The sequence below is a fragment of the Corvus kubaryi genome, unplaced genomic scaffold (genome assembly GCF_017639235.1).
Source record: "Corvus kubaryi isolate FWS band 111438036 unplaced genomic scaffold, C.kubaryi_AGA036_p1.0 37341, whole genome shotgun sequence".
NCBI lineage: Eukaryota > Metazoa > Chordata > Aves > Passeriformes > Corvidae > Corvus > Corvus kubaryi.
This window is the reverse complement of record NW_024581112.1, coordinates 7,133,781-7,150,918: the sequence shown is the minus strand read 5'-3', so window position 1 is coordinate 7,150,918 and position 17,138 is coordinate 7,133,781. Positions and strand designations below refer to the sequence as shown.

The window sequence follows — 17,138 nt, the reverse complement described above, 5'->3', positions numbered from 1 at the left end:
TCCCCAAAAGCAAAAAATCATTGAAGACGGGTTAGGCAATCTTCTACCCCACAACAACAAATAAGGCTACAGAGCAGAACTCAAACTCCAGTGCAGAATTGATGGTTTCTAAAAAGCATTAGGTCATACCCTGTCCGTATCAACCTAGGGCAGGAGGTAGACATCATAGAAGTTGTTGGACTACTTGGTTTTACTACAAGTACATCTTCGGTCTCTTGTTTTGGTCATAAAGCAGCAGAAGTAGGAAATGTGAAGTGGGATATGTGGTGAAAGTTTAATGCAGAGAGATGAAAGAAAAGTGCCATGCTTTCCCCTTCCTTGCAGCTGCAGCGAGCCAACATCAGGAGCAAAAAGGAATTGGCCACACTGACTGGAGACTGCAGGGCAGACACCACACTGTACATTTTACAAATGCATCAGAGATGCCCACCTCCAAAACTGGCAAGGGCATTACACAGCGTCAGCTCTCTTTCTGTGGCCATCGTCCCCAATACTGCTGCTGAGATACCTGCAAGGGCTGTGCTGCTGCTGCCACCTCTGCTCACAGTGCCAACGAGCGCTTCTCAGCCATCTGCTGGGACAAGCAGGGGCTCTTCCCTGGTCTGCCTTCAGTGCAGAAGGCCAAGGAACAGAGATCTGGGACTGGGGTGCCTTTGGCATGTGAGCCTCTTTACCCATGTCTGTGAGGTAGGTGCAGACTTTTTTTGCTCACCTCCTATTTAGCACTTAATGCAAACCCCACTGAATGGTGGAAGTCGCAGAGCTCTAACTCTAACATGTGTGGTGGCTAAAACAGCAACTACAGAGAAAAATTAGACCTCTCCAAAAAAAGGCCAGAGCTGAGGGATTAATGTGCTTTCTGAACTGTGGGATAACCACATTCCAGATCCTGCTCTATTTTGGAGCAGAAATATAGATTTGAATGTCTTATATGGTACTGGCTTGGGTTCAGTCTCCACTTCTTTCTAAAAGCCCATCCTAGGCATGAGAAATCCTTCTTTGTAACAGTTTTCATAAAACAACCATATTTTTCCCAGTAAGTTTCTCCTTTTACTATTTGCGCAATCATTTTTACAGCACCAATTCTGGCTACTAACAAAAGTAGTGACTATATAGCATCAATCCACTTTTTTTACTTTGTTCAAACATGTGAATTGCAGAAAAAAAGAAAATTTACTTTGAGAAGAGTTTCCCTTCCTGTGAACATTGCTATTAGGTACTGCTGCTGTTAGATACCTAAACAGAAGCTTGAGAAAATGTATTCCTAGGTTGGTTTTGGCTTTGAAGAGCTTAGGATTTTCTCCAGAAGTTCAGCACACAGCAATACAACCACAAGTTTGCCACCAACTGTCCTCTTCTTGGTAGCACTCTGGGTCTCTCTCTTCCTTTCAGAGTTACAGTTCATGCAACCCAGAGAGGGGACCCAGAGCTCCATCCTGTACACCCAGTTGCAGGAACGTATTTCAAGGTCTCCTGCTGCTGTGTCTTTGCCCCAATAACTAAAGGAGGTGGCAGCATCACGCTCGGATTTAACTGCTGGGTGCAAAGCGACAAATGTTCTGCCAGGGTTGGAATGAGATTAGCAAAATCCTACGGAACAATTACTCAAAGGTGCTGTAACAAATCAATTTCCTGCGTGCAAAAAACACAATTACTACACAAATTATCTTGCTCTCACCCCATTCCTCTCTCTGCACTGAGCCACAGCTGAGAGGCCCCATCCTTTGGGCTCTGAACATATAGTCCCTTCTCTTAGGTGACACTGCCAATGGTAGGAGCAGTAGTACTCCACGTCCCTTGATGAGTTGTGCCACTAGAGGGCAAATTGCCAAAATAATACAGGGTAAACAATAAGTCCATTGGTCTTTGAACCTACATTCCAAGTTCTCCATCTCCATGAGCAGGCATCCTACCATTCAAGAGCAACTCATATCTGCCAACACAGATTATCACCTTTGGAATTTCTAACCTTCTCCACTTCATCATATTTTAGTTAATTTCTCAAATCTCCCAGTTTTCCCATTCTGGGACAAATGCAGAATCTCTACCTAATGCACAGGTGGGGGGGGGGGGCAGGTAAGGAGGGACATTTTATTCTTTCCAGGGCTTACATATTTTTTAAACAGGAGATTCCAACATGAAAAATAAAGACATTCAGTGCAGACAACTCAAGTCTACAATGTTTCTTGTCTCTGGTTCAGAGCCAGAGCCCCGCTGCACTCCCACTGCACCACATCTGAGCTAATGAGCTCTCCCACCCTGCTGGGGTACATGTGGTAAGGTTGTCATTACCAGCAGCCACCTTGAACATACCAAGGCTAGTCAAAAAGTCCAAGCTGAGTAGCATCAATTTCCATCCAGAGTCAGCTATCTCCACGTTTTGTTCCCTGGCACTGCTGGGCTGCTGAGGCCCTCAAACAGGCCTTGCACTGACTGGGAAAGATCCAGCAACACTGAACAGTCTGGACTGCATGCAATGCAAAATGGTGCTCCTTGCTTCCCGCCCAGGAAACAGATTGCAATTTGCATAGTGTTGTACCTGAGCTAATAAACTATGATGAACTCTCTCTGGGTCTGCATCCATGGCACAAATAATCTTCAGTCTGGATAATTCCCATTATGTATCCTGGCTCTTTCACTCAAGCTGCAATACCTTTTACCTCTGAAAGTCCATGGAGCCAGCCAGCATCCACTACAAAACTTGCTCTCAATTCTGTCTGTTCCATTCCCATTAAACCAAGCAGCCAACACCACCCATCTCACTTTCACTCTTCAGTTCATGTTGTAGGTGAGACAAGAGCAAACCATCTGGGCCATCCCCACGTGCCACTGATCAGCTTGGCAATCTCCTGCCATCCTGTTCTACTGCTGTCTCCCTCACAGGCCCAGCTCCCCCCAGCTCACAGATGGCCCTGCGAGGACTCAGCTCTTGTGCCATGCCAGGAACGCTACAAGCTCCACCACATCAACTTCTGAGACTGAAAGGACCAGTCCAGTGTTCAGTTACCCATTTTGAAAATGCGCAAGGTAGAGAAAGAGCAGAGCATATATGTATCGTGTGTGTCAATGTGGAACCTGTCAAAGCCCAACACAGCTCACAGGACAGAGTCACAGACACTGGGTTTTCACCTTATTGGGCATCCAGCAGGCTGCCTCTTCACACCTATCAGACAAATCTGAATGAACGCTCCACCAAAACAAAGTGGGAAAAGGTCTTTGAGTTAAGCAGCTGATAAAACCAGGATTTCAATTGTTAATATAGCAGAAGACTTCCTCACATGTCTTCAACCGGTATTTGCATCACAGCAGAAATAATACAAGGCAAGAAAGAAAAACGCTTTAAAGAATATAGCTCTTTGTCAGACTGGAAGTATTAGCTGCGATTCAGAAATTAATGACAGCATAAAAATCTATTAAGGCATCTAGACTGTCTCTCAAGGGGCCTTTTCAAGCTTGTAGTGCATGGATTATTCTCCAGGGCTCTGCCCAGCCAAACTTCAGCTATCCCAAATGACAGCAATTCCACCATGATTCTTAACAAAGCTGTATCACCACCTAATCTCTTTCTTCCATTAAGTATTCTTCCTCTCCTGTCAATTTTTTCTTTCCTCCTCCAAATTTTCTGTCATGAGAGACTCTTCTAGCTCTGAGTCCACACTAGACAATTCTTCATGCCTTCCCAGTATGCCTACATCATTAGCATAGCTCCTCTTTAGTCATTTAGCCAAAACAGCTATATATTTAGCTCTCACAAGCATTCTTCATAAGTCAGTCCCTCCAGCCCCTTAATCATTCTCCTTGCAATCCTCTGAATTCCCTCTAATTTTGTTTACATCTTTCTGAAATTGAAGTGCCCGGAACCAAGTGCTGTAAACAACAACAGCTCGTTATCTGGCTAGACTGTAATTCTGGCGATCACAGCACAGGCCCTGCACATGCCATGCACACACAGACACATGCATATGTTCGTCCTCTGGTTCAGACACAGCATCGCTACAGGACACGACTTCCACTCACTGGACATTCCCTCCTCCACAGTAACATCAGCTGGGTCTCTTCCAAGGAAATCCAGTTCCAGACAAAGTGAGAGCAGATCTTCAGTACAGCACTTTCAGCTGCCTGCACACTCAAGACAGACACCAGCTACTGGCTGCACTCAGGTTTAATTTTCAAGTTTTCAATAACACCAATAAAGGCCACAGTTTTCAGAATTTTTTTGTTTTAGATGACAGTTGAGACTTTGATGTAGTCTTATGACAGCAGATAACACATCACAGGAAAGCTTTTAAGCACTTGTGCCTTAATCTGTTCTTGAAACTCAGGTTGGAATTTTTCCAACAAAACATCTTTTTATTCTCTATTAGAAAAATACCATTTTGGTGAAGCAGAAACATTCTGCAAAGATCTTTTCTTTGCTTCAACAAACTTCTGGAGAACTTGAGAAAGAGTTCATAAAGAAACCTGTCAAGGTTCCTGCCAGCTCTCAAGACAGAATCACAGAATATTCTGAGTTGGAAGGGACCCACAAGGATCACTGAGTCCAACTCTAAAGTGAATGGTCCATATGGGGATCAAACCCACAACCTTGGCATTATTTGCACCAAGGAAAGGTGGCAGCTCCACAAGAAGGTTTCTTCTAGATCAGGGCAACCCTAAGCCTCTCCCTGTAACAATTTCAAAACCTCTTCTCACTTAGCATCCCCAGGTCTGAAAGAATTACAGAGCTATTACTCCTGTGCATGGCAAAGAAAGCAGAGCCTTGAAATCTTCCGTCTCCCCAATATGTTTCACATGGCCATTCCTCCTTCACAGCAGCTACAACAAAGCTTCAGCATCCAGGAGAGCTTGAGGTCTGTCTTGTTTCAATTTTGTGGTGGTTTGGTTCATTTCGGTCAGCAGGAAGAAGAGAAAGAGACCAAAAACTCTTGGGGTTGACCAGGGGATGAGCAGAGCCTACATGTGGGGTCTTGTGAGGTTCCTTGAAGCCTGAAGAAAAGGCTGCTGCTACAAAGATTTACATCAGGACAGACAGAGCAAGGCCAGCCAGGATGGCCTTTTCTTTCTTTTCTCTAGGCACACAGCAGGCCAAAGGAAAAGGAAGACTGTACTTACTGCTGACTGTAGCTCTAGGTCCCTCTGAGGCAATGCCACAGCTCATTTACCTCATGCTGCAGCCGGATTTTTTTTTTTTAATCAACATTCCAATCTGTTGCAGCTCAGTGGCTGCTGGACAGTACACAAACCAGTCACCTGTAGGCACCTAGGATACATGAAAATGGAGGAGAGCTTATGCACCCTCACTTCAGCTCCCACTGTTTCCTGCCTTCCTTCCCTTAGCTGGCCTAGACTACAGGCACCTCTTACACCACCTGGGCTAGCATGATCAATTTCTTTTCTTTGAATCACCAAGAAATTACCATTCATAAAAACCCCAACCTCGATACAGCACAACTCTTCCAGACAAATAGTTTCCTTTCCTCTACAAGAGATCTAGAAGTTCAGAACATCTGATCCTGCTCAGCTACCCAAACTGAGACTGGACAGAAGACAGCCACACTGGGCAGAGCCTGTGCTGTTGAGGAAGTTAAACCAGCAAGGCTGTGGTAATGCAGGTGCAGCAAGAGTACAGACTGGCTGGTTTACTGCTTCAGGCTGCATCCAGCTCATAAAATAAGGACGGTGGGCTCAGTCAGGTCGTGCTATTTTTGAGTATGTTGGTCTCATTAAAAAAACAATGCAACTTGTACATGTAAGAAAGCCTCCTTTTATCCTCTTCCTTCTATTCCCAGAAACTCTCTTGTGAAAGTGTAGGAGTCAAACATGTCCTTTCCACTCTCTAGGCTGTATTCCTGCCCAGGTGACCGAAGCGTGACTAAGTTGCCACCTTACACTGGGGCTATCACAGAAAGATGAGGAGGGGTAGCCAAGCCACAGAAACAATTCTGTTTCACTGCAACAATCTCTTGCCGTGTCAAGATAGGATGCAAATGTGCTATGAATAATGGTCACTCCAAAAGCACACATAGCTACACAGACACTCCTATCAGAAATCAGGCTGCATTTACCTCCTGCACTAACATTCATGACAAGTCCCTTGCACAAAACACAACTCTAGACCAGATTTGTTAACATTCCTCAAGCATCTTTACCACACAGGTTATGCATTTTCTGTCACATGCACACACTCAAATACATGTGCATGCATATATAAAATCTTCTGTTCCATCCATGCACCTTCCCAAAAGCCAAGGAAGAGCTATTCAAGGGCCATACCTTTATGCACAGATCACGTATACAGGCACAAATGAAACTGGATGTTTTGATCCCATTGTACAAGGTACCTTTACAAGGCAAAGAGGAGATACTCATCATATGATGATGTACCAGCATGACAAAAGTCTAAACACATTTACACATCAAAAATTCCACAGATGGCCCTCTGAATAACCCCTTCTTCCTGCAGGCAAAACCTTACCAGCAAATCGCTCCTTTTTCAGATACTCAAGTATTTATCCCCCCAGTCAGCCTCTCCAACATCCACACAGGGGGAAGTCAGGTACCAGTGCACTGGCTGCAAGGCTCATGATCAGAAAGGCTCTTGCTCTCTTGGTGGAACTTTGGGTCAACTGCTGAGGGTCAAGCACAGCCAGGCTCTAAGCAGATGCAGCAACCAGAGTGCATGCAGAAGAATATTAATAGTTATTGTCCTAGCAGGTTGTAAGGATTAATTGGTTCTGGCCTGCAACTCCCCATCAATGTAAGTGCTAAGGGGCAGAGGGGAGGGAGCTGTGATTACACACTTACATTGCATACTCATATGCTATTGATTTCCCAGCTGGAAAGGCCCACAGCCTTTCGTTTGTCTCCTTGCTTGCTCCCTTCCTCCCTCCCTCATCCCACTGCTCATGGCCTGCCTGCCAACCATCTTCCTCCTCCCAACAGCACAATCACCATCTCCAGAAAAAGGAGAGGGACACCCTTTTTGTGGGACAGCTCTGCCAAACCAGAAGGAAGTGCAGAAACCTGCATCCATGAGGTCACACAGAGGCAGACTCTAGGGAAGGAAACAAATTTCAAGAACTAACCGTCTTCAGGGGAGTTTCTTTTGGATGCTTTATAAAACCTAGGGGCTGCAAAAGCCAGACTGAGCCCACAGCTGTGATTACACTTACTTTTGCTTTAAGCCAAAACCCTTCCTCTGAAGCCTGCCTTATCATGCTATCTTTTTTTAAATAAAACAAACCAACCCTTCAAAAAACCCACAACACACCAACCTGTTAATTGGATATGTTTACCCTTGCATTGCCTCCAAAATTATCTCCTCCCAGAGGTACCATTCAAAGTCCAGTACCTCTATGGCTGACAACCACTGAAAAATCCTATTTTGTGCTTGTGGGTGTGTAAAGTGTAAAGGCGTGGCTAGTGTAAAGGGCCCTTTCCCTCAGCATGTAGTCATGCAAAATTTCTTCCCTGGGAACTTTAAAACAGCAGATATGGCCAGCAAGACACTTCACTGTGAGACAGAATACTCCTGTGGCTCAGAAAAATTAGGGTAGCAGCCCCTGTAGTGCTATTTTCCTTTTCTTTCCATGCAGGTGAGCAGGGCGATGCAGCCACACAGGCAGGCAACCTCCTGGAGGGAACTCACAGGGAAATATCTCAGTTTCCAGGAAATTCTCCATCAGCTAAAGCACCACAGTGCAATGGCATAGCACAGAATCAAGCCTGGGCTTCTTTTCCCTGGGCCTATTTCTGTAAGAACCATGTACTCCCAGCATTTTTTCTTCCCTTCTATGCTGGCAGCAGGGATCTCTGCCCTTCGCTGACACCAGGAGAGGGCTGTGTCTCACGTGCTCACCTACACACACCCTTAGCTCCTTCTCAGAGAGGGACAGGATGGTCTGTGCTGTGCTGGATATTTTTGATTTTATCATGGATAATTTGACAGCAGGAAGAGCACATCAGCTGCCAAAATCATTGATCTTTGAGTGTGAACAGCAAATGAAACTGTTGTGCACCTTTTTAAGGAAAAGGGGATACCAAAGAGGCAAAGCTTCATGTGGGGATCACAGACAGCAAAACCCTGCATCCTTCCAGCAGCACCCTATGCACAAAGGAGACAATACCTGGCAAAACACTGGTCTCCGTGTTCAAAGGCACACGTCAAAGATTTTCCCCAGACTCTTCCAGGATATCTTTGTCTGGTACCATTGTAGACTTCACTCAGATCATTCAGTCCTTTAACAACCTCCATCAGACAACAACCACCTCAGCTGATCCTCTTCCACAAGAAACCCCATCAAGTGTTCTGATGCACCCAGAAAAAGGGCATCCCTTGCCCTTACTCTTCATCAGCTTTTGCCATCTGTCCTCACTGTACAGCACACAGGAAAGGAAGCAGTGCTACAGCTCCTCATCACCTGCCCAGCCCCACCAGCCTCTCCAGGCAGCTGCACTCAACACCCACCTGCTGCTGCAGGCCCTGTGCATCAACATCCCTTGTCTAACCTATTCCTGAGCCACTCAGTCTTGCTCAGGGTAAATATGCTGGGGGAAGGGTCCAGACCCCACCAGCAAGGCAGGGGCCTGGGCTCACTCAAGGCTTACAGGAGGCACGGGTGGCAAACAGAAAGGGTATGCACTCCTAAAACACTGGCTATGCCAGCAGCCTAGGATAAGAGCAGCTGTATTACTCATCCCAACTAGAAGAAGCTCTACTGCTAGTGGAAGAAAAGAGGAAGTGAAAGCAGTAGCTATAAAAGAGCATAGCTCCTCCTCAGACCATTAGCATACACATAAGTGGGTTGCAAGGCTGAAAAGGAGTGCCCGAAAACATTGGGAGCTGGGTTCTTTGTTACAGAACTAGTAAAACTTCTGTGTGAGAAAAGATCTCTGAGACTAAAAGACAAAGCAAAATTTCTCTTATCATAACAAAGCCCTCTGAGCAGGTAGCTGAGTGCTGAGATTCATAACAGCTAGAGGAAATTGGTTCTTACTCATGTAATTATTGACACAAATGGTTGGCAATCACTGGGGTAGAACTGGAAGAAACACTTGGGATACCTTTTCAATGCTCCCTGTGTCCAGATAAAAAACCTTCTCTACTTCTTCCTTATACTAAGCCTACAAGTGTTTAGTTTTAGTATTGAATCTCTTCATCATTTAAGAGAATGCAAGGCAGCTGAGTGAGTTGTCACCTCATCAATACAGTCCAGCCTGTGAGAGTTTCCCTTGCCTTACTCAAGGAGAGAGAACTGGAAACAGATAGGATAAAAAGTATATTCAGGAGAGCAGGAAAAGTCTTTTTTTCTCTCCAGCTGGCAGTATCTAAATGTTATCCAACTGCATCACAATCGCCCCACGCTGTTCCCCATACACCACAATGTCAGCACTCGCACACACAGGGCTGCTCCTCCCTCTCTTCTCCCCATCCATTACACATTATCAGCACAGAAACACTCGGGTACATGCTTCCATCCATATAGACTGCGCATACCTCACGCATTAACAAACACATCATTTTTCACACCCGCACTGCCCACTAATGTTATAGAACATGAGACTTTACAGATAACATTTGTACTGTGTGCCAACCTAAAGCATCCTATTCCACTTACCCGACTGCTTCTGTGATTTCTTTCATCAGACTCATTCCCCATTTAAGAACACCCTTGAGCAGCTCAAAAAATACATTATAAATAAATGCTCCCAGTACTATGCAGGCCAGTTCTGCATGCCCTTTCCTAAACCATCTCCTTCACTAAATTGGCTGTGGAGGTATCTAATTTTTTTTTTTTTTAAACACAAAGTCTTCTACAATTAACCAATTAGGTGGGGTTGTAGGGGAGGTTCATTAAAACAAGCTGGGATTTTTTTAGCAAATTGCTGATTTGAAACAGCTGCTATTTTTCAAGGGAAAGAATTTGTTTAGAAGAATTTTCAATTTAAAGCAATGCTGAAGGAAACGTATAATTTGTCAAGGCGTTCATTTTTTTAAATAAAGTGCTCAGGGTGAGGAAATAAAAATTAATATTCATATTGATAGCTAAGTTAGAGTAATAGTAGGTAAAAGTGCAAACATAAACACAAAATTCTTCTAAATTATCTAAATGCAAGTTTTTATATACCCTAATCATCTGCTTCTCCTCCTCATCCTCATGCACCCAATTTTTGACTTGGGGAAAAAAAAAAGGAAAAGAAAAATTTATCTTTACAGTCCAATTCAACAATCTGATCTCTTTCAGAAGCTTTGAGGTACATTGTGCTAAGAAACGAAACCATTTGAGGGAGAAGCTGCAGCATGCCACTAGAAAATCCTAGAAAATCCCACCCACCAGCAGTGCTGGGCTGTGTAGGTACTTTTATTCCTCCGGCCCCCACAGGGCAGGAAGGCCAGTGCACCATGCAGGAGGAACAACCATCCCGCCTCCGAGCCACCTGCCTCCCAAAGGGGACTGGAAGTGCAGCAGCAGGGAAAAACGCAAGAATCCTAAGCCACAAAATTGAGGAAATCTAGTGATCGGGGGGGGGGGGGGGAATAAAATAAAAACCTCTGTGCAGGACTTGGAGCATCTAACCTAGGGGGGAAGGAGCAAAGGCTGACTCCGTGCCAAAGTCCCTGAGGCCAGGCAGGCGGGGGACAGGCAGCCCTTTGCATCCTGCCTGGCAGCGGCGCTGGAGGAGGCAGCCTGCGCTGGCCGCTTGGCACCGAGGAGCCATCGCTCTCCTGCCAGGCTCAGCTGCGCTTCCTCCCTGCACCCCAGTGCCTGCTATTCAGCCTCGGCTCGGCCCGGCAGTGCCAGCAGCGCTCCCCTTCTCCCCCACGCCTGGTGGCTTTGGGAGAGCGGAGAAAGACGAGCTGCTTTTGCGTTCACCGGTACACCCCCAAGTGGACAGCGAGGAAAGGGGAGAGATGGCACGGACAAGTTTTGGATAGCTCGCAGAGGTGTAGGCTCAGCTGTCTGGCTCTGGAGGGATGTGCTCACCGAGGTCTTGGAAGCGTTCTGACTGGGGCTGCTGCCTGTCAAAGCCGACACTGCCATTTCCTGGGGTAAGAGCTCCACAGAGTTGTGCTCAGCAGGGTTAGAGGAGTGTTCAAGGCTTGTTACCACGGCTTTCAGTGAAAGACAAATAATTTGAAAGAAATATTGCAGGGGGTTTTTGTTGGTTTGTTGGGTCTTTTTAAGGACACAATACTTTCCCACTCCTTTTTAACTCCTTCAAATATCTTCAGGCTTGCTTCAGGTAGTGCCCTGCTCCTCCCATGCAGCCCCGGTATTCCTGCTTCCCCATTCTTTCACCCTTCAGATCAGAGAAAGGAAATTACTGCTATGAAACTAGATTCAGCAGTGCTCTGGTTTATTTCATGCCAGAAGTTTGGGAGCAGTAGAAAAAGCATCTCCAGGTTTGCAAACACTCAGACAACACCACACCACCCTATCCCATCTCAAAACCTAGGGAGGGCAACTGTATTGCCTCTGCCTTCTCAGAGCGTACGTGATAACACAGACCTCAAAAGACCTTCCCTGAAGCCTTCAAAACGAGAATAGATGTGGCTGATACAACTGTGGCAATACTAACTCACTAAAACAGAAGGTAAAAGCCTGGCCATGCCTGTACCCTGGCATGAGCTCCATCTATAAGGACAGACCGAAACAGATCCTGGCTGGGCTAGCATCGGGATGCTCTGGCCACAACTCAGGGAAGGCTTGTGACTTGAAAACACTGCGTGGAGCAAGCGTCGTGGTCTACGGAAGCATGCATCAGAAAGACAGGCAATGGTCAGAGTCAACGTGATTTACCAATGTCCATCTTTCTTGACAGCTGTCTGTGTAATCCTCCAGGGCAGGGGGAAGTTCACATCAAGCTACACAACTTCATTGCTGACATTATCTACTTATGTTACACAGGTATCGATTCTCCTCTTACCCCATGTACAACCTACGTGCTGGAAAAAATCCTCCTTCCCTGTCAGAAATAGCCACTTCACAGCAAGGAAGGAACTCAGCTGGAAGGTGCTGGTGTTGGATTCACAGTCCAGACTTCAGAGAGTGTAAGTTGAGCGAAAATATGTGACAGTGAAAAGCGTGTGTATGAGACCCAGAAATGGGAGAAGTGAGACTGTATGAAAAGGAGCACTCAGTAAATGTGAGAAGGTGGCAAAAAATGAGGGATTTCATAGTGAGGGCTTGCAGGAGTGACAGGTGTGAGGCTGCAATAGAAAGCATGTGTGTGACAGGGAGCCTGCCTGTACGGGAATTTGCTTAGTAGACAAAAAATAGAAGAGAACAGTGCATGCAAGACTGTGTGTAAAAGTAGGAGCTAAGGGGAAGTGAGGATGCTGTGACTGGCATATCTCCATGCACGGCACTCCTGCACTAATATGTACTAGAGTGATAAAAAAGCACTGTGTAAAAAGCCGTGTGTGAGCGAGATACACTCTGAGGGTGCAGCTCACTGCGAATGCAAGACTGTGAGGCACAGAGTAGGCCAGATAGAGTACATCTATGTTCTTTAGTTATATATTCACCTATGTGTGTGTATATGTGTGCACACACTGGCTTACAAGGCTAGTGCAGCAGGATAGGCAAGGGATTTTAATATGCAAGCAACCTCGAACACTAGTGATCAGGATGGAGGCTTGAAGGAGGGAGGGGGGACAATGGGAAGGGAGAACATGAGCACAAGAGAAGCAGACTCTCCAGGAATTGCATGTGCTAGGGAGCTAGAACTGTATGTGCCAGAGTGAGTTTATTCATCTTGCCTGCTACATCCCTGAGAGTGTGTGTGTGTGTGCGTGTGTGTGTTCATGAAGGACCACAGATGTGTGTGAGTGAGTGTGGATCATGCACAAGCTGCAGTTTTGAAGGCTATGATTATATGGACATGTGTGACATGTATTAATACATACAGCATGGAATGCATTAACCCTTAACTCCTGTTTACAGAAAGCATCTCAAAACCAGCTAACATGCCTGTCATCACTTCGAACTAAATTCCATACTCACACTTGGCTCTTAAAGCAAGAAACCCAGCTGGCAATTCTCCACTGAACAAAACCCCATACCCAACAAATTTTCTTCTCCTGTCTTTCCTCCATCACTCTCTCTCTCTCCTTTTTTTTTTCCCCCTGGTATAGAGAGGAAGGACATAGTGTTTTCTCAGACAGACCAGAGGCATAGAGATTCCTCTAACCTCCCCCTCTCTGGACAAAACCAAAATAAAAAAAAAATAAAAAAACCCACAAAACAAAACAAACAAACAAACAAACAAAAAACAAAAGAAACTTAACACTTATCTCCTCAGGAAGGTAAAGAATTGAGGAGAATCAGTACTTGTGACCCAAAGTGCCGAGAAACAGCGGTTGTGGATAGAGGGGATACCCACCTTCACCCACCACTCTTTTCCTTCGCAAATCTTAACTGTACTCCCCCCACCAACTCCCCTTCTGCAAAAGCATAAATACAGCAGCAAAGTCAGTCACATGCAGTGCCCTCTAACCATAGGATTCACCAGCAGCGATCTCTCCTTGGCTTATTTCCTGAGGCAAGGGGGGGTGGGGGGGGAGGTTTGGAGGGGAAAAGGGGGGGGAGAGGAAGCTCCAGCTTCCAGCTCCATGTTTCAGGCCATCCTCAGTCCATCAGCCCCAATTAAAGCAGAAGGGTTTGAGGAGGTTGCAAGAAAGAACTCACCACGTACCTTGCAAGGAGAAGAGGGACAGGAAGAATCCCAGCACCCAGATACTGTGCAGCCAGTAGGTCCTCATGCTTCTCTCTCACTCGCTCCGCTTCCTCTGCCTTTTTCTCCGTCTCTTCGCTTCTCTCTCTCTCTCTCAATTTATCTTTTTTTTTTTTTTTTTTCCCCTCTTCTCTCCTCTCGAAGAAAATGGGATTCGTGTCTCCCTTCAGTCCCTCTGGGCTCTGCTTTGCCAGCTCTGACAATCCAGTCACAGTGCAAGCTGACCCGCGGTGGCCAGATTCCCAAATAACCTCGCACTCTCCCCTTCAAGTGCTGGAGAAAGGGAGGGCCAGGTTGGATGCTCCACCGTAGCCTGGGCTGGCTGTAAACACAGAGAATCTCTCTGTCTCTCTCCTGCAGCTCCAACTAAATGCGACTGTACTTAAACAAGCAATGCCTTATAGGACAGCGCTCAGAGCAGAACAGATCCCACCTCTGCCACCTAGTGTTGCAAGCCAGCTCATTTATTTCATTTATATATATATAACTACATATACGTTATGCTATAGAAATATGGTTCCCTCATTCCTCTACAAATGTATCTCTTGGATCACAGTCTATGAGCCATTCTGGGCTCAAGAGCCTCTGAGGTTCCAGCTCCAGTGCACACGGGGAGGCAATTCAGCGAAGGAATATTCCTCATCGCCACAACAAGAAGCACGGCAGGGCAGGTTTGGTTTCTCAGCAGAGTTCTGCTTGACAAATTCTGAAGCAAGGGTCTCTCTGATGCTGGTGTCACTGCCGGGCAGTACACAGGGGCCAGAGGGAGATTCAGACACACCGACTGTAATTACAGAGCTGCCAAGGCCTCCAGGAAAAAATAGCAAGCATCAGTCTGCATTAATCTTTGCTGGATCTCCTGTGACTTCTGCACAATTTCAGAGGGACCAGAAAGAATCCTTCTGTAAGGGAAATACAGCTTGAAAAACAATCATTTGCTCACAGAAGGCTTCTCCCACAACCCTTCTCCCTTCAAATACAGGTTCCTCCTGCCATATGTAGTACCAACTTTTTTTCTCAAGGAGTAGTTAGCTCCTGTAGCTCCATTTCCCCCTAAAATAATTGCCTCCAGTCAGAGGAACACCAGTAACAATGTACCGCTTAACATTCACACAGGGCTTTTCATCAGTCTCTCTCCAGGCATTTCACAAAAGGGTGTCCTTTCGCAGCTGGGGACGTGGAGGCAGTGTGAGTGCACAGCTTCTGAGGCCAGTCCCTGGGACACAGTGTGACAGCCCAGCTGGACTGCCCACCCAGCCCTGTGGCCCCTCTTCAGGCCACATTGTGGCCTTCATTGTGGTCACCAGGCAGCCTATGAGGATGTCAACACTAAAGGACACAAATCTTCAGTTTACACATTGAGGGTGTGGGTAAGCAAAGGTGAGTGTCCACATGTAGGGAAGGTCTGTAGGATTCTCATCACTAATGATGCCGTTTCAGAAGTGTTTCTTATTAGACTGCTGTAGAGCAAGCTGTTCTGTGAACAGAACGCACCAAGCCTGCCTCCCCGTGGGTTCCTGTCTGCTGCCTCAAAAATCCCCCTGCTCTAATAAAAGCCAGATCCCATCATGCCCCCTGTGAAACCTCCTGTAGGAATCAGAAATCCATGCTATGGCTAGTCTTGCTTCCTAGTGGACCAAAATGAAAGAAAAAACACAAGGCAACACTTGCCTTAGCCTGGTTGGCTGCTGCCATGTACCACCTACATAACTCACATGTTTTCCCCTATGGAGGGAGTGGAGCATTACCTAATCACCAGTTTTTAAGAGACATACAGGAATAAGTTACTTTTTAGCCTTCCGCCCTCTTTTAAATGTGGTTGAAATTGGTTGCACTGAAAAGTTATTAGGAGGAAGAACAACATATGGACAAACAGATACACATGTACTATCAGCTAGGCTTCACTTCCCAAGGAAATCAAACTAAAAATATTAGAGTGGACTAAAGTCAACTGACTCTAGTCAATGAAGAGCATGCTTCTTTTTTGTGGTTTCCGTTTCAGATGGTTTTCATCCTCTGATAATGCATTGAGTCTACATAGCAAGGTTTTGGTGGGGGTGGGCTTCTGTGAGAAGCTGCCGGGAGCTTTCTCTATGTCTGATAGTGCCCAGGCCACAGAGCTCCAAGACAAACCCACCACAGGCCAAGTCTGAGCCAATCAACAATGGTAGTAACACCTCTGGAATAACATATTTAAGAAGGGGGTGGAAGCTGTGCAGCAGCAGCCAGGAGAGAGGAGTGAGAATATGTGAGAGAAATAGCCCTGCAGACACCCAGGCTGGTGGAGAAGGATGGGGAGGAAGTACTACGAGCACTGGAGCAGAGATTCCCCTGCAGCCTGGGATGAATACCGTGGAGGTTCCAGATAGATCAGTTATCCACCTGCAGCCCATGGAGGACCCCTTGCTGGAGGAGGTGGATGCCTGGAGGAGGCTGTGACCCCATGGGAAGCCCACGCTGGAGTACACTCCTGGCAGGACCTGTGGCCCCATGGAGAGAGGATCCCACACTGGAGTAGGTTTGCTGGCAGGACTTGTGACCCTGTGGGGGACCCACACTGGAGCGGTTTGTGAAGAACTGTGGCCTGTGGGAAGGACTCATATTGGAGAAGTTCATGGAGGGCTGTGTCCTGTTGGAGGGATCCCACTGGAGCAGAAGAGTGTGAAGATCGTCCCTCTGAGGAGGGAGGAGCAGCAGAGACAGCTATGATGAAGTGATCTCAGGCCCTATTCCCTGTTCCCCTGCGCCACTGCGAGGGAGGAGGGAGAGAAAATGAGGAGTGAAGTTAAGCCCAGGAGGAAGGGAGGAGTGTGGGAAAGATATTTTAAGATTTGGGTTTACTTCTTATTATACAGCTTTGACTTGATCGGTAACAAATTAAATGAATTTTCCCCAAGTTGAATCTGTTTGGCCTCTAACTGTACTTGGGGAGTGATTCTCCCTGTTCTTATCTTGACCCACAAGCTTTTTACTGTATTTTTTCTCCCCCTGTCCAGCTGAGGAGGGGTGATGGAGCAACTTTGGTGAGCACTTGGAGGCCAGCCAGCATCCAACTACCACAGATACCAAGAGAGCATGGTCTGAAAGAGAGCACAGTCAAAAATAAGCTTGGCACTCAAGATGCATTTGGAACTTAGCATGCCAAAATCAAGTGGTGACAATAAGTTGGTGGGCTTGAAGTAGGAGTTTTTGGGGTTTTTTGCAGAAATCCTCACAAACATCTAGCTAGGGTTCAGGGACCAGCTAGGCCAGCACCTTAACACCACAGCAGCTCTATACATTTCTGACACGACTGTCCATGTGCTCAGCATTCCTTTTTACATTTGTCCTATACTTTTGTGATCCATTACCTCAGTGCTCACCATCTACATCTGATATTATACACAGCATTATATGCATTT

The 17,138-nt window shown here is 46.3% G+C and overlaps 1 protein-coding gene and 1 long non-coding RNA gene across 2 annotated transcripts in view; one reads left to right on the top strand and one right to left on the bottom strand.

Annotated features, from left to right (window-relative positions):
- The window catches only part of LOC121666325 (limbic system associated membrane protein), a 1,004,233-nt gene extending 990,350 nt beyond the window's left edge, over positions 1 to 13,883 (bottom strand). Inside the window, exon 1 of the mRNA XM_042031779.1 lies at positions 13,699 to 13,883. Coding sequence (XP_041887713.1) covers positions 13,699 to 13,765 — 67 coding nt within the window. The 5' untranslated portion in view covers positions 13,766 to 13,883. The remainder of the gene's footprint in view (positions 1 to 13,698) is intronic.
- On the top strand, positions 10,724 to 16,639 carry LOC121666326. The gene is made up of 3 exons (XR_006016643.1): positions 10,724 to 11,050; positions 11,910 to 12,052; positions 13,882 to 16,639. It is a non-coding gene; the product is annotated as an uncharacterized LOC121666326 (long non-coding RNA).
- The last annotated feature ends 499 nt before the right edge of the window (positions 16,640 to 17,138 follow it).